The 18745-nt window shown below is 40.8% G+C and overlaps 1 protein-coding gene across 1 annotated transcript in view; it reads right to left on the reverse strand.

Moving 5' to 3' along the window:
- Positions 1 to 940: 940 nt before the first annotated feature.
- Positions 941 to 18745, reverse strand: part of LOC126455676 (ATP-binding cassette sub-family C member 12-like) — a 518625-nt gene continuing 500820 nt past the window's right edge. Inside the window, exons 29-30 of the mRNA XM_050091443.1 lie at positions 15279 to 15443; positions 941 to 1247 (exon numbers count right to left, since the gene is read on the reverse strand). Of these exons, the coding sequence (XP_049947400.1) occupies positions 1164 to 1247; positions 15279 to 15443 (249 nt within the window). The 3' untranslated portion in view covers positions 941 to 1163. The remainder of the gene's footprint in view (positions 1248 to 15278; positions 15444 to 18745) is intronic.

Here is an 18745-nt window from a genome sequence, read left to right on the forward strand (position 1 = left end):
TGATAATTAAGTATCAGTATGCCAAATAAAACATAGATGTATACTGAGACCTTATGACGATTCTCGAGAACTAATTGCAAACGAAAGAAAGCCTTTGATAAGGAGTTACATGTCAGCAGTGTAAGCAGTTGCAGTGTACATTAGACTGTGATGACTGCCGTGGTTCCAGAAATACTCAGGCCAAGGCGAGGACGGCCGAGTGGAGAGCTGAGGCACACACAGTAGTCCGCGGAAGTGGCTGCCAGCGCAGGTACACAGGTAAGGAGGCCCCGAGGGCAGGCTTGACACAGCCAACCACAGGCACCGGTGCAGCACTCAAAGGGTTAAGGTTCCTGTAACTAGCATCATTCTTCGAAGAAGAAGTTTATAGAGATTCCAGAAGCTGGCTATCCAGAGAAGATCAGCTGTGTACACCAAGTAAGTTGACTCGTATAAGAGAAGTGGGAAGTTTGCAAATACACTTCACACACTCTTAGTCATCAAAACAGTAGAATATGTGCAGTTCTAGCCAAGGACAGTACTCTGAATGAGAGTAAATCAAATTCCATGTAAACTCATACTTTGTTTCTAATAAAAATTTTCGTCGTACTTTTTGAAAACATCTCATATATCTCATATTTTCCTGTCCGTAAATACTCAAAAAACAATATAAACTTTACCAATGCAATTAAGAACGGTGTCAGTGGTTCAAGCAGGAAACTGGATAGTGTTAGTAACTGACAGACTAGTGAGAAAACTCGTTGTGGCAGGGAGCATGAACAAGAGAAGAACTGGGTTACCTTTATGACCATGGAGACTTGCTCCTCAATTTGGTTCCTACCAAAATAGACATATAAAATAAAAAATGATTGATAGAAGTTGTTGTATTATATTTATTTTTTGGTATATACATACATGAGTGTCAACAGTAGCACAGCCAGACCATTTATAATGTACACAAGAAAATTATTTGCATTACCTGTTACACAGATATTGTCTTAAGTTGCTTATTTGTAATGTAGTATGTCTGGAATCTACATATATTAATCTACACATTTGTCATGAAGACTGTTGCACTAGTTTTTGAGGAATGTTTTACTGCTCAAGTAGTTTTAGAAAACATGTTACACTATACATTAATTATGTTAGTTCTTTGATATGTATTTAGAATTTTCTGTTTTTGATTAAAGTTCAGTTTCTGTTATCATGGCAGAGAGAGCTGATCTGGGATTTCTAAGTAGTCGAGCAGGAGTATCATATTCAACAACCTGTAGAAGAGAAAGTATCATTTTTCACATTGTTCCTTCATAATAAATACTAAAATCCTGTTTAATGCAAATCTTTAAGCCCTTATTACAGTTTCTCTTCACATTTTATTAATGATATCCAAAGAATACATATAAAACTGTTTTGTGTTAAGTGGTTTTTATTTATTTATTTAAATCAATAAAAAACACTTAGCAGAAAATGATCTCTTTCTGTGGAGAATCAAAACTGAGATTTTCGTTAGAACACTCAATATGAGAAAGGAGATTCTGAAGTTGTAGCTGTAAATACTATGGATTTCTTCTGTGGTATGAGGGAGGGGTACATATACAAAACAAACAGAATATTGTACAAAACTAAATGTAGAACACCTTCATTTTTACTTCAAAAGTGACAACATGCTTGAGAGAGAAACTGAATGCAGACTTAGTAGATAATAATTCAAAATCTAAGCAGTTGAATGTATTGTAGAGAATAAATCATATGATAGCTCAGTACAGGCTAAAAATATTTATTACCAAAGAAAAATATTCTTAGTACAAGTCTATGATTGTGTATAACAATTTCTTCAATGCTTTGAGAAAGCAGTTTTTTATTTTTATGATGTTGTTGTAGTAGTAGTAGTAGTAGTAGTAGTAGTAGTAGTAGTAATAATAATAATAATAATAACAACCATAACAATAATGACACAGTTACAGTCAATTGAAGATATAAACTGTTATAGTCGGCTACAGCATTAATGGCCTCTGAAAACACAGCTTGCAAGAAATGCTGTCCACTCAGCTGAAAGTGCATAGACATCAACTATGTTATGTTTCTGCACCTTGGCAGTGTCACAGGATGGCTGGCCTGAATCTGCCTCATGTTTGAAGAATGAGTACACTTTAAAAATAAGGTCCCTTGCCTGTTTATGAAACACCTAGTGCTTTCCAGGTGTTTCTGGTATTACGAGAAAACTCACAGAATACCACAGACATCAGTTAATCATAGTTTCACACATGTAAAACCTGATAGAATGCTCAAATATGACAGAAGTCTACACAGCACAGAATGCAGAAGCAGATTGAGCACTGGCTGGCTAGCTGTGCTGCTGTCTACTGAGCATCTTTGGCTCAGAGGCCATAAATGCTGTTGCAGTCTATAACCCATGTGGAAAGTGCTTCAGAGGCTTCGGTATTCTGTGTTTCTCATTCTAGCATGTTTTTAAACATTAATGTCATTAATGAAATATTTTTCAGCATTAGAAACAAATTCATTTAGCTGATTTCAAAACAAAAAATTAGAATCATTTAAATTTTACACATCATAGATCAAAAATTCTTAAACAGCAATATCATGAAAAGGAAAGTTGCTACTCACCACATAGCCGAGATGCTGTGTTGCAAATAGGCACAATAAAAAGACTGTCACAAATGTAGCTTTTGGGCAGTAGGGCCTTCGTCAAAATTAGATGACAGACACACACATACACACTCGTGCTAATGCAACTCTCACACACATGACTGCAGTCTCAGGCCTTACTGGCTGAAAGCTATGTTTGAGACAGTCTTTTCATTGTGCCAATCTGCAACTCAGCATCTCCACTATATGGTTAGTAGCAACTTTCCTTTTCATAATATTCTTACATGCCATCCTAGATTTTTCATTGTATGAAAATTCTTGGATGTTATTCAAAACATTAGAAGCAGATATTTCAAAAGACAAGGTTAATTTCACAGTGCAATGGCTTACCTACCAAATGACATGGCCTGTAAGAAAACATTCATCGATTGACAGGGTTGATGCCAATGATGTGTTATGAGCCCATACATGAGTGATTCTCTAGTGAAGCATATAAATACTGATGCAACTGGCTACTATCTGTGGAATATCTAAGGATTTTTTTAGAACATGTGAATGTTTGGAACGTTAATAAAAGAAAAGGCAGTTAGGTTCGTATCTTCATTTTTCCATTCATAAGAACAATGGAGAGTGTGAGAAAACATTTGCAAAGACTTTACTATTTTTACTTTAGTTACATTTATGATCAGTTAATAATGGTAATGTTTGCCAGACAGTTATCTCTGTGTTTTAAAAACACTGACAACCTACCTCATAATTTAAGGAAGCCAATTGTCTATGAAAAACTAGAATAAAGAAGTGCTATGAAAGTCTTAAAGTAAGCCAATCATAAAATTAAGCATTGGTTTGTAGACACTGTGACACACTATGCTTATTTGTATTTGAGATGAAATACTATTTCTTCCTGAGACATCTGATTTGGCTGAGTTATGTGGTTATGGGTAATATCTACAGTTTAATGTAAAATCCAAATGATGGTGAAACCTGGCATTTTTCACAAAAACAAAGCATTGTTAAAGGAGAATTACATTAAATATCAGAAAAAGCTAGGAGCACTAAAGCATCTGACTTTTGACTTTGGAGTTTTTTAGTTTGATAATTCGTCATAGATCCACCAAATTGCAATGATGATGACACCATCATAAAAAACTGTGCTCGTAGTGTCGTAGGTAGAAATTTATTATGAGATTTATATGTGTTTGTACTCTGTAAATTATTATGAAGTAGCATGGCAGTGTATGCTTTTTATTGTACTGTTCATTAGTGTTTCTTTCTGGCCATTTCACAGTTGTATGTTTCATGTGTATTGTTATTAGCATAATTTTGTTTATATTGCCTCCATGGGAGTACAGCTTAAGGAGTTGAAGAATGGTTGTATCTTCTGCCCTAAAAACTGGCCATGGAGAAATAAATGACCTAGCATCTGGTTTGAGATCATGTGCTTATCATTGTAGCTAATGAAACAGAAGTAACAGACTTCTGTATAAATGTTGATATACAGAAAAGCTGCGACTCAAGCTTATTAGTGCCAGACCTCTTAATGACTTTCACTTTGCACAGCAACACACTACAAGGAATAAGTGTCAAAAATGTGTCATTCCTGGTTGCACCTTTAACACTTGCGCAATGCTTCCACGTTCTCCACTTGAAAAATATTTTCATCATTTGCAAATTAAGAGCAATGTCTTCAGACTTTAGTATCAGCAATGAAGCATACGAGTGTGGGATTTGTGTCTGTGTTGAGACACCATGATCGGCCTCATTTGAACTCTTCTGCAGGGAGGGTGAACTTGGAGTTGGAGTGGCTGCTTAGGATGGATATAGGGTCCCATATTGGTTTGATTCCTGTGGATGCTATCGATAGGTGGGACTACACTAGGCATGGCCTTCACCTCAATAGGAAAGGGAAGGGAAAACTGTCTGGGTTGATTGCAGAAAACTTAAGGGGGGACACTGTCACAAGTGGTAAAATACCAGTGGCCACAGGTGTCAGAGGGATGCCTTTTTTAGGATTGGGAAGGGGGAAAGAAAATGAGTTTTAAGAGAGACTGGCAGACACACTCAGTTTGAGAAAACAGATGAACAGGAGTCAGATTTTAGCATACAGCCTCCATTTAAACAATGTTTAACAGAAAGTAATCAGAAACTGCCAGTTCATCTTCGCCAAAGCAGTTATAATCCCATTAGTAGGCAGTATTAGTTATCTTTATTACACCAGAACATTCCGGGACTCAGAAATAAAGTTGATGAACTACTCATTTGTATCGATGAAATGAATTCATCTAACCAAATTGACATAATCTGACTCTCTGAACATCAGGTGACCACTGGTATAGATATGTTAGACATTTCAGGATTTAAGCTAGCTTCCTACTTCTACAGAGTAGATATGGATGGAGGAGGAGTTGCCACATTTATTAAAAACTGCCATAAATTCAAGAACATTGACATTAATAAATTCTGTTTAGAGCAGCATCTAGAAGCATGTGCAACAGAAGTAGAGTTCCATAACAGATCTATATAATAGTAACTATTTACCGAGCACCTGCAGGAAATTATAATCTATTCTTAGATCATCTAGAAGCTCTTTTGGGTTATTTAACAGGAAGAAACAAAGAAATCTTGATTGCTGGTGACTTTAATACAGATTTTCCAATGCAATCTTCCAGTAAACATTTACTGCAGTTAGTAATGTTGTCTTTCAATCTAACTCACACTGTAAACTTTCCAACTGAGATCACTAAATCCTCAAGGACAGCCATTGATAACATTTTTATAGACAAATCAAAGGAGCAAAATCATATCATAAAACCTGTCATAAATGGACAATCAGATCATGAAATGCAGCTCCTTGTTTTAGATGTAAATGCTAAGCAGATTATCAAGACTGCTAATTCTGAGTACAGGAGAGTAGTCAATCAACCAAAAATTGAGTGTTTTAGAAAACTGCTCAAAGATATGAACTGGAAAGATGTTTATAGTGCTCATGACATGAATGAAAAATATAACACATTCATGAACAATGTCAGTACCATGTTTGAAAACTGTTTTCCTCTAAAAGTTACTCAAATTAAACAGAAGTCTATAATATAACCATGGATTACACAAGGAATAAAGATATCCTGTAAGACAAAAAGGAAAATGTACACTCCTGGAAATGGAAAAAATAACACATTGACACCGGTGTGTCAGACCCACCATACTTGCTCCGGACACTGCGAGAGGGCTGTACAAGCAATGATCACACGCACGGCACAGCGGACACACCAGGAACCGCGGTGTTGGCCGTCGAATGGCGCTAGCTGCGCAGCATTTGTGCACCGCCGCCGTCAGTGTCAGCCAGTTTGCTGTGGCATACGGAGCTCCATCGCAGTCTTTAACACTGGCAGCATGCCGCGACAGCGTGGACGTGAACCGTATGTGCAGTTGACGGACTTTGAGCGAGGGCGTATAATGGGCATGCGGGAGGCCGGGTGGACGTACCGCCGAATTGCTCAACACGTGGGGCGTGAGGTCTCCACAGTACATCGATGTTGTCGCCAGTGGTCGGCGGAAGGTACACGTGCCCGTCGACCTGGGACCGGACCGCAGCGACGCACGGATGCACGCCAAGACCGTAGGATCCTACGCAGTGCCGTAGGGGACCGCACCGCCACTTCCCAGCAAATTAGGGACACTGTTGCTCCTGGGGTATCGGCGAGGACCATTCGCAACCGTCTCCATGAAGCTGGGCTACGGTCCCGCACACCGTTAGGCCGTCTTCTGCTCACGCCCCAACATCGTGCAGCCCGCCTCCAGTGGTGTCGCGACAGGCGTGAATGGAGGGACAAATGGAGACGTGTCGTCTTCAGCGATGAGAGTCGCTTCTGCCTTGGTGCCAATGATGGTCGTATGCGTGTTTGGCACCGTGCAGGTGAGCGCCACAATCAGGACTGCATACGACCGAGGCACACAGGGCCAACACCCGGCATCATGGTGTGGGGAGCGATCTCCTACACTGGCCGTACACCACTGGTGATCGTCAAGGGGACACTGAATAGTGCACAGTACATCCAAACCGTCATCGAACCCATCGTTCTACCATTCCTAGACCAGCAAGGGAACTTGCTGTTCCAACAGGACAATGCACGTCCGCATGTATCACGTGCCACCCAACGTGCTCTAGAAGGTGTAAGTCAACTACCCTGGCCAACAAGATCTCCGGATCTGTCCCCCATTGAGCATGTTTGGGACTGGATGAAGCGTCGTCTCACGCGGTCTGCACGTCCAGCACGAATGCTGGTCCAACTGAGGTGCCAGGTGGAAATGGCATGGCAAGCCGTTCCACAGGACTACATCCAGCATCTCTACGATCGTCTCCATGGGAGAATAGCAGGCTGCATTGCTGCGAAAGGTGGATATACACTGTACTAGTGCCGACATTGTGCATGCTCTGTTGCCTGTGTCTATGTGCCTGTGGTTCTGTCAGTGTGATCATGTGATGTATCTGACCCCAGGAATGTGTCAATAAAGTTTCCCCTTCCTGGGACAATGAATTCACGGTGTTCTTATTTCAATTTCCAGGAGTGTATCTGTTGACCAAGAATAGCTCCAATGCTGATGATTTAGCTAAATACAAGGAATACTGTAAAACATTAAAAAAAGTAATTCAGACATCTAAACAAATGCACTACGAGAAGAAGATAGCAATGTCAGGGAACAAAATAAAAACAATATGGGATATAGTGAAAGAGGAGACTGTTAGAACCAGAAAGGAACAGGAGCAAATAACACTAAGGGTATATGACACATTAGTAACTGATGGGCATAGTGTGGCAAATTTATTTAACAAGTACTTTATATCCGTTACTGATAGAATGGGATTGTCAGGATCAGTAAATAATGCCCCTGAATATCTGAAACTAGCCTTTACAAATAGCTTCAGGTACATAAATATGTCACTCACTTTACCAAAAGAAATAACTTCCATAATAAAATCTTTGAAAACAAAGCATTCTAGTGGTTACGATGAAATATCAACAAAGTTAATTAAGGCATGTTCTTGTGAGTTTAGTACAGTTCTAAGTTACTTGTGTAACTAGTCAATTTTAATTGGGACATTTCTTGACTGGCTAAAATATGCAGATGTTAAGCCTCTATTCAAGAAAGGGGAGAAAGAGATACCATCAAACTACAGACCGATTTCACATTTGCCAGCATTCTCAAAAATTTTAGAAAAAGTAATGTACAGGCAGCTTCTCAACCATCTGACCACAAATAACATATTATCAAGAACACAGTTTGGATTTCTGAAGGGTTCTGATATCAAGAAGGCTATTTACACCTACAGTGAAAATGTACTTAATTCATTAAATAACAAGTTACAAGCAGCAGGTATTTTCTGTGATTTGTCAAAGGCATTCGATTGTGTGAACCACAACATCCTTTTAAATAAATTAGAATTCTATGGTGTCACGGGCAGTGCTGCAAAATGGTTCAAGTCATACCTCGCTAACAGGAAATAAAGGGTGTCAGTGCAAGGGACTAGTGAATTAAGTCATCAGTCATCATCAGAATGGGAAGAAATTACATGTGGTGTCCCACAAGGATCCATCTTAGAGCCAATGCTTTTTCTTGTGTACATTAATGATCTCTCATCAGTTACACTGCCAGAAGCACAGTTCATTTTGTTTGCAGATGACACAAGTATTGCAATAAATAGTATGTTGAGTGTAGTTCTAGAAAGATCTGCTAATGATATTTTCATGGATATTAATAAATGGTTTAAAGCCAACTCACTGACATTAAACTTCAAAAAGACTCACTATATGCACTTCAGAACCTGTAAGAGGTTCCACCCAGCATATGCATAAAATACGAAGAAGAGCAGATAGAAGAGGTTGACAGTCTTAAATTCCTGGGATTGCAACTTGATAATAAATTCAGTTGGGAGGAGCACACCACAGAACTGCAGAAACGCCTTAACAAATCTGTATTTGCAATTCGAGTGTTAGCAGACATAGGCGACATAAAAATGAAAAAGCGTGCATACTTTACCTACTTTCATTCCATAATGTCATATGGTATAATATTTTCGGGTAACTCTTCAAGTCAAACAAAAGTTTTCAGAGTACAAGAGCGTGTAATACATATTATTTATACATACAATACCAAGAACAAAAATGATCTGCACAAGGACTTAAAAGCACTTACTTTAGTTCAAAAAGGGGTCCAATACTCAGGAACACTCATCTTCAATAGTTTGCCAGCAAACATAAAAAATTTAAAAGGAGCCTGAAAGACTTACTAGTGGCCAACTCCTTCTACTCCATTGACGAATTTTTAATAGAAACAAATGATGTATTGTATATATTCATACTACTAGTATTGTTATCTCAGCTTTTTCAAAAAAAAAAAAAAAAAAACTAAATCTTGACGTGTTCCTCAGCAAGGGTCTATGGAATGAAAAACTAATCTAATCTAATCTAGTGCTGTTATATCATCAGATGTTGTGATCTGTCCCCAATATGGCTACTGTGCGTTAGGACAAATATTGTAGCGACTGCTACGCACATCACCTGCTGTGTGATCATGCACATTAGCTCCATTCATGTCATCCAGAGGTGCACTTATGGCATGAGTCGAGTGACTGCATGGTGATAAATGAAAGATGTCAACTGCCAGGTCTGTGTCCACAACTTGGAGCGCTGTGTTAATGTTTATTACTTACTCCGTGGAGTTGTAACTCTTTTATTTTATTTTTATTCTGTGCTCTGCTTGCTGTATATTGAGAAGTCACCTATAGCAACTGATTTTCTCCATTGTGTTTTCGAATTAATGAAGCTGTTCAAGCCTATTCTCAGCATGTGGTTGAGCACTTATTAAGTGTGGGTAGCACTACATGATCTACACACATCAAAAAAAGTTTTGCATCATCTCGGTTCCAAGAGTTCTAGAACCGGTACAGAAAACTGGAATAGAGATCAACATAAACATCATTTCCGCCCTTTTGATTGCTCATGAAAACCACACATGGCATGTTATATCACCATACAGCGAGACCTTCAGAGGTGATGGTCCAGATTGCTGTGCATACCATTACTTCTAATACCCAGTAGCACATCCTCTTGCATTGATGCATGACTGTATTTATCGTGGCATACTATCCACAAGTTCATGAAACCACTTTTGGTCCAGATAGTTCTACTCCAATCCTCTATGGCCATTTGGCATAAATCCCTCAGAGTGGCTGGTGGGTCATGTCATCCATAAACAGCCAGTTTGCATCTATCCCATGCATGTTTGATAGGGTTCACATCTGGAGAACATGCCAGCCACTCTAATCGAATGATGCTGTTATCCTACAGGAAGTCATTCACAAGATGCCATGATGGGGGGTGCGAATTGTCGTCCATGAGGGCGAATGCTTCGCCAATATGTTGCTGATACAGTTGCGCTATCGGTCTGAGGATGGCATTCACGTATCGTACAGCCATTACGGTACCTTCCATGACCACCAGCGGCATGTGTCGGCCCCACATAATGCCACACCAAAATAGCAGGGAACCTCCACCTTGCTGCACTCACTGGACAGTGTCTCTAAGGCATTCAGGCTGACCGGGTTGCCTCCAAACACATCTCCGATTATTGTCTAGTTGAAGGCATATGCAACACTCATTGGTGAAGAGAATGTGATACCAATCCTGAGCAGTCCATTCGGCATGTTGTTGGGTCTGTCTGTACCATGCTTCATGGTGTAGTGGTTGCAAAGATGGACCTCCCCCTGGACGTTGGGAGTGAAGTTGCGCGTCATGCAGCCTATTGCGCACCATTTGAGTCATAACATGACATCCTGTGGCTGCATGAAAAGCATTATTCAACATAGTGGTGTTGTTATCAGGGTTCCTCCGAGCTATAATCTGTACGTAGTGGTCATCCACTGCAGTAGTAGCCTTTGGGCGGCCTCAGTGAGGCATGTCATCGACAGTCCCTGTCTCTCTGTTATATACTGCATGTCTGAACAACATCTCTTTGGTTCACTCTGAGATGCCTGGACACTTCCTTCCCTTGTTGAGAGCCCTTCCTGGCACAAAGTAACAATGTGGACATGATTGAACTGTGGTAGTGACCCTCTAGGAATGGATGAATTACAGACAACACAAGCCGTAGACCTCCTTCCTAATGGAATAACTGGAATTGATCAGCTGTCGGACCCCTTTCGTCTAATAGGGGCTGGTCATGCATGGTTGTTTACATCTTTGGCCGGGTTTAGTGAAATCTCTGAACAGTCAGAGGGGCTGTGTCTGTGATACAATATCCACAGTTAACATCTGATGTTTTTGATGTGTGTAGTATTGCCATAGGAATGACCCTGACATAATTAGTGCTGAGAAGACTGGTCCGCAAAATATTGATTACGGGATGGAATTGTCTGCAGTATCATGACTGGCCATTCACATTCCACAATTCTGCCTGGATAATCCAGTTCTCTGGTTTACCCAGGTTGAGGCCAGCTTTTGCTATGCCAGAATTACAGTGGATTTGACTAAATTTGCACTGATAGTGAGTCAGCTCGATCAACATTATGCTTCTGAAGTTCAGGATATAATCATGGCTCCACTGGCAGAGAACACCTACAAAAGATTAATGGCATCCCAGAAAGACTGTATCAGACAAGTGCTGACTCCGGAAGACATAGGTGACAGAAAACTATCCCAGTACCTGCATCGCCTCTGCAGCAAGGTAGACACCAGAATGGTGAATGACATTCTCTTGCTCTCTCTGTGGAGCAGCCATCTACCATTACAGGTAAAGGTGAATGTCACATTGCAGACAGAGATGTTCTTGGACACTGTTGTAGATCTGCCTGACTGAGTTCAACAAGGCATTGCTCCGAGCCAAAAGATTAGTTCTGCGACTGTGTCTGGTAATGGTGTGTCCATGACCTTTCCCATCTCACATGCAGATTACGATGCCAAAGTTGATGCACTGAATATATGGACTGGCACATTGAGGTTACATGGAGGTCCTAGTTGCTGCAGAGGATATAGCCACAAGCGGTCTAGGAGCCATTCCTCTACTTGGACCACATCGGATGCCAGTCTGTCAACCTGCTGGTATCACAGAAGGTGCAAAGAGCAGGCTAAAGTGCACTAGCCCCTGCACTTATCCAAATGCAAATGACGATCAGTCATAGTCACTACCAGCTCTCCAACTTCATCCTGGCACCTATTCATTACGAATAGGGTATCAGGACAGAAGTATTTAATAGACGTAGGGTCTAACTTTAGTATCCTGCCCAGAGCATTAATGCACTGTTGCAGACCACTCACTGTGTTTAGCTTGTCCACCACAAATAATTCAACAACTGCAATATACAGCATGAAGAGCTGAATTTGCGACTCTGTCATCAATTCACATGGGATTTTACTGTAGCGGATGTGGCCAAAGCAATTGTTGGTCCTGATTTCCTAGCTCACTACCAGCTCCTGCTGGACGCAGCTGATGCCTGCCTAGTGGATGATATTACCAGACTATCACTACCAGGTACCATCACGATGCCAGAACATACGATGTCAAGGTCATGTAGGTTGCGGATGAAGAGTAGCACCCGTGCTCTGTGAATTACCATTCTTGACAAGACCTCCAGGCAGGCTACAATATCTTTTGCATGAAACGATCACCACATAATAACTTGCTGACTGAGAAGATTGGCTCCAGGATGCCTCAACATTGCTAAAGTAGAATTCGACACAATGTTGCAAGAAGGCATCATACAATGTTCCAGAAGTTTATGGGTATCTGAGTTGCATTTAGGAGGGCAGAGCCTGGCATCTGTGTGGTGATTACAGAGTACTCAATTCACAAACCATGCCTGAAAGGTACCCAGTGCCACTATTAAGAATTACAATCATGCGCTGTGTCCAGATTCCCATGGCAGCAGAGGACATTCCTGAAAACTGCCATTATCATACTGTTTGGGTTGTATGAGACCAAGTTTATGACATTAAGCACAATCCTGGTAGCAGTCAATTGACTCTGTCTTGTGCCGGTTGACCTCTTGTTTTGCCTGTTTGGATGATGTATTAGTGTATTCATCAACAAGGATCAACATCGCCAGCACCTGAGAGACATTTTACTGTTTTGAAAAGTATAGCATGGTGTTAAGCATAGTGAAAGGTGTGTTTTGGCAACCTGAAGTTGAATTCCTGGGTCATCAAACATCTTCAGCAAGCTCATTATCACTCACTGAGAAGGTTGAAGGCATATTGCAGCCACAGTAGAAGAGCTATGTAGATACTTGGGAGTGCCCAGTTTTTACCATCAGTTTTACCACACACTGCGAAACAACAGCCGGCACTGAATGCAGCACTGGCTGTTCCCAAGATTAAGAACAGTTCTCCATGCATTGAACCAAGGAGATGAATGCAATCTCTGAAACAACCAAAAGGAGCCTAGCACAAGCAACACTGCTGTGCATCCCAAGCTTGAAGCTCTACTGGCATTAGTGGTGGATGTCAGTCAGTCATTCAGCCATTGGTGTAGCCCTCCAACAGAGACTGGATAATGCATGATGGCAGCCACTGGTTTATTTTTGGAATATGCTCTCACCTTCCCAGCAAAGATGGAGTATATATGTTCAGGAAATTTTAGCTATATATCAAGCAACTGAGTACTTTCAACAGCGGGTTGCAGTGGGAGAGTTTGTGATATACACCAACCCCAAGCCTTTAACATACTATTTCAGGAAAAACAGCAATACTTGCTCACTGTGGCAGTACAGCCAATTGGAATTCAGTTTAAATATAGATTTTTGCTACATGCTGTTGCTGACTGTCTCCCTCGAGTGGCCCATGTCTCACAGCCTGTGGACATGATGTCACTTGCCAAGGCACAGTAAGAAGATTCTGAGCTGTGCACCATATTACTTGATGACACTGTGGCACTCAAGTTACAGCTGGTAGAAATGTACAAAATTTTCTTGTGAGCTGTCACATGGCAGATCATGCCCTTTTGTCCCCATCGCATTTCACAGACCAGTGTTCAAGGCTTTACATAATCTTTGTTATCCTGGTGTCTGGTCAACATTCAAGTTAGTACCTCAGCAGTTCATGTGGCAAGAGGTAGAAAGAGACTGCCGCAAGTAGATGAGAACTTGTCAGCATTGTCAGCTTTGCAAAATCACGTGCCACATTCATCCCCCAATCGGAGAGTTCGGTTGCTTCTTGATGTTTCGCCCATGTTCAGCTTGATGTGGTGGAACCACTTCCTCTGTTGGATGGGCAACATTATATATTCACAGTGACTGAGCCACAGCTTTCACAGTGACCTGGCTGGTGTGGTTCTGCTGTCCGCTCCATATCACTACCAGCAGAGTTCGACAGTTCTAGTCAGACTTGTTTGCACAGTTGGCAAAGCTCTGTGGCTACATCAATCACAAGAGAACCAGTTATCATTTGGCCAGCAATGACACAGGCCTATAAGCAACATACAAACCTGATATAGAGTCCTTGGCAGTGGATTGGATTATGGCAAGACTCTGCATCTGAGACAGGGGAGTTAGTCAATGCCAGCCTACTGTCAGAAATGGACGACCAGCCAGAGTTACTTCAAAAGTTACAGGAGCATGTAAACCACATCAGTCCTACAAAGACCTGCAGGCATGATATGTACAGACTGTATCAAACCACAACTGCAACTACCTTATACTGGACCCCACTGTGTCCTGCGTAGAGGCACACACATGATGGTCATCATAGTGAACAGAAAACATACCACCTTGTCTCTTAGTAGAATGAAGCTGTCTTACATTTTCAAGGAAGCATCACCCACTTGTTGTCAAGAGCTACATGGCAGGCAGATGCAGCACTCCAACTTCCTACCCTGCTGTTACAACAAGTCGATGCAGTACCTATGTGCACCACACACTCTGGACAACATATCCACTTCTTATCCCAGTTTACAGAAGATGTTCCATGCTGTGCTTTCACCGAGGGAGCTTCTGTAACAAATGCTACACACATTGTCTGTTGTGATCTCATCTGTTGTAATTTCATGCATTAGCTCCGTTTGCACCATCCAGATATGGAGCTGTGGCATGAGGTGAGTGACCATGGGATGATAAATGAATGGTGTCACTGGCAAGTTTGTGTCCACCATTTGGACTCCGTGGCATTGCATTTTTTTTTACTTTATGTTTATTATGCACTCTGCTTGCTTTATTGTTCTGTTTTTGTGTTAATAAAACTGTTCAAGCCTATTCTCAGACTGTGATTGAGCACTTATTAAGTATAGGTAGCACTACATGAGCTAACATTCCTGTCAATATGAAAGTTATATACAAAGACATCATCTGTCATTTCTAATGTTATTACCTCCTGCTTCCTACAAAAGTATAAAATGAACCAGAGTAGTACCAAGATTTAAGAGAGTTCAGTGATGTCTTTCTCTCATTTCTTCCATTTCCTTTCCTTTACAAAATGGAATCAAAAGGAATGCAGAGGGTGAGAAAAGAGAAAGGTCAAGTCCCTGCTAGGAACTTACAGTCTCATGTCTACATATTCCTGTCAGAAAACTCCCAGGTGTCAGACTTTCAAATTCAAGGAATACAAATTTTTATCTCATTGATATCCGTTAGCTATAAACAATGTTAAATGCAGAAGTAAAGGAATTTGCAATATTTACTGTAATATAAACTACTGTAATTCACGTACCTGTCCATCTCTAATGAGCAACAATTTGTCACAGTACTCAACAAATTTAAAGTGCTGTGCTATTGTTATCACCGTTGTTTTTTGAAATGCAGTTTCTATGACCTCTTGAAGCTTGCGATGAATGTTTTTGTTTATGGGAACCAAAGGTTCTTCTACTATTAAGATCTGTGAACAATACACATTGATATAATAAATTTAAAAAAAAAAAGAATCAGCAATAATCAGTAGTTCTGCACACAGGCTGACTGGGTCACACAGGTAAAAGTCGGACATCAGACAAAGAATGACATTATTGATCCTTGTCTGATGTCTGACTTTTACCTGTGTGACCCAGTCAGCCTGTGTGCAGAACTACTAATTACAGTATTATAATAACAGTCACCTGCCTTCTGTGTGACATATTATGCTGCACTGAGATTTAAAACATAAACTTGCACATACATCATTGAGTAATAAAGGGGCGTGTTTATTTGACTGTATCACTAAACTATGGCAACATTTATTTATTTTTTATAACATCTTCATGCATTTCATGAGTATACAAAATGTTTCAGAAGCTAAGAACACATAGAAGGGATCACTGAGCCTAAGCAGACAGAAAACATTTGATACACTGGTGTAGAACAGTGAAAGGGGAGAAGTGAAGTTCATTGTGCATGACTTTAGTTTCCCCCGCTGGAGGTTCGAGTCCTCCCTTGGGCATTGGTTGTGTGTGTTGTTCTTAGCATAAGTTAGTTTAAGTAGTGTGTAAGTCCAGAGACTGATGACCTCAGCAGTTTGGTCCCTTAGGAATTCACACACATTTGAACATTTTTTTGACTTTAGTTCAAAATAATCAGCCATGGAAAAAAGGTAGAGATCAGACAGAAAATTTGGAAACAGAAGAGTAAAGAGAGACAAGGTAAAGAGAAATATGAAATACTTAGACTTAACTTATAATGATGTATTAACATAACCAACAAAGCCGACCACAAAATGATTGCCAGACACTTGCCAATAAGGCAGTTTTCACTAGTTGTTATGAGCTTTCCAGCAGCAGTAGTCTTCAAATGTATGCAGTATGGTGCACAACAAAACTTATTATATGTGTTTTTAGACCAATAAACAATTCTACAGAAACCAGAGTATTAGAAGGTTCTGTGTTATGTAGCACATTTTTCATTAATGTAAATTGTGTAACAGAGGCCATCCAATACAAGGGAGCAATGCTGACTGTGCACATAATAATTTGGGATTTATTTCTCTGCTCTATTATTACTAATCCTATCTTGTCCAGCCTATTTAAGCCTGAAGAGCTATGTTTATAGTTAAGTTTCATTCAAAATATAACTCATTGAATTAAAAGAAACTTCCATCTCCAATTCTGTGCATTTACTTCATCCATAATGTAAAGAACAAAGCTATTGTGAAATTGGGTTGGCTTGAACACCGATGTGCTTTACTGAACATGATCCTATTGGGGGCAGGAAAACCTTGCCTTTCTCCATCCTTTAAACTGACTTGCCCAGCCAGTTATTGGGGGGACATGCAGTTTAAAGTGGCCAACCATACAGTAAAACTTGGCATGCATAAATCATTTTCAGCAGAAAAAAAGTGACAATGAAAAATCCCAGTATAAGGGATTAAACCACGTCTTTCAATTTATGGTCAGACGCTTTATCACTCAGCTACAAAGCCATACCTTTCATCAGTCTCTTTTATTAATGCTCATGCTCCTGTATTCCCTTCTTTCTGCTTGCTCATTCATTCACATCTTATCTTCCCCATTACACTATATTTTCCTCCTTCATTCAATCTTTGATATCCTAGTGCTGATCAACTTCTAATATTGTCTTATCTTTTCAGTTGCTTTTGTTTGTGGAAACCTGTAGTTATCAATCACAATTCTGTAGAATTTCAGTCTTTCTCAAACACTTTATACCCAGTTTAATAATGCTGGACTCATCAAAGACAGACTTCTTCATTTGACTTCTACCATGTATTTTCATTCATGATTACTTCCCAGAAATTCTTAATCTTTAACCTTAGTTCATTTTTCTTCACTAGATCACTCTTCAATGAGATAAACCTCCAAACCACAGAAACAGCCACTTTACATCTCTCCATTGAGATCAACCTCCAAAATACAGAAAGAGCCAGTTTCCATTAACGGACAGTTTAAGGCCCAAGTGACACCAGTCATCACTTGAGTTATCAAGTTGAGAAGTGTGCCAGAGGTGCCACAACTGTAAGATTTCTATACAAGGCATATCACAGTTAGCTGCAGCCGCTTGAGACACCAAGGTGAGAGGGGCACCAGGAGAACCAAAGAGCAAGATTTGTGTACAATGTGTGTTGAAATTAGTAATGAAACCTGGCGCAGTCAAAGTGCATGAGGCAAAAGGGGGGGGGGGGGGGGGGGGGAGGGGAAGGGTACCACATATAAGTCACTTGTGTGAAAAAATGTTCTCGAATTGGCCCTATTTCCATTACTCAAAACAAATTCTGACCATGAGCATTCTCACTGTTGGTCAAGGCTCTGCCACTATTGTTAGGAACAGCAAGTGATCTGACAGAGACCTTTGCTAGTCTTCGGACACACCCATCTTCCAACACTGTTGCAGTAACCAGGCTCCAGTAGTCCAGCACCACCTCTAAACATTTCTCAAATTCTTAGGCCACTCCAAAAACCTCTTTCCTGAGTCTTTCTCCTTTTTCTCTTTCATAATTCCCTGGACTCCAACTTTCTACAGGTTTCCAAAAATCTATAACCCCAACCATCCAGGATACCCAATTATAGATGATGTACTTTCTTCCCTTGTGGACCAACACCTTCTACTTATTACCTGCTGTCCATCCTATTGGAACAAAGAGACGAATCACCTTCCCCAAGCTCTTACAATTCCTGCCCTTTATCACCTGATGCTCTTCTTGTGATTGTTTCCTTTACCTTCCCCTACACAAACTTTGCCAGTGCCATTGTCTTAATGCAACTGAGCACTTTGGTCATTTCATGAGATGTCTGTGGAATGTAAGTAATACACTCCTGGAAATTGAAATAAGAACACCGTGAATTCATTGTCCCAGGAAGGGGAAACTTTATTGACACATTCCTGGGGTCAGATACATAACATGATCACACTGACAGAACCACAGGCACATAGACACAGGCAACAGAGCATGCACAATGTCGGCACTAGTACAGTGTATATCCACCTTTCGCAGCAATGCAGCCTGCTATTCTCCCATGGAGACGATCGTAGAGATGCTGGATGTAGTCCTGTGGAACGGCTTGCCATGCCATTTCCACCTGGCGCCTCAGTTGGACCAGCGTTCGTGCTGGACGTGCGGACCGCGTGAGACGACGCTTCATCCAGTCCCAAACATGCTCAATGGGGGACAGATCCGGAGATCTTGCTGGCCAGGGTAGTTGACTTACACCTTCTAGAGCACGTTGGGTGGCACGGGATACATGCGGACGTGCATTG

The sequence above is a fragment of the Schistocerca serialis genome, chromosome 2 (assembly GCF_023864345.2).
Source record: "Schistocerca serialis cubense isolate TAMUIC-IGC-003099 chromosome 2, iqSchSeri2.2, whole genome shotgun sequence".
Taxonomy (NCBI): Eukaryota; Metazoa; Arthropoda; class Insecta; order Orthoptera; family Acrididae; genus Schistocerca; species Schistocerca serialis.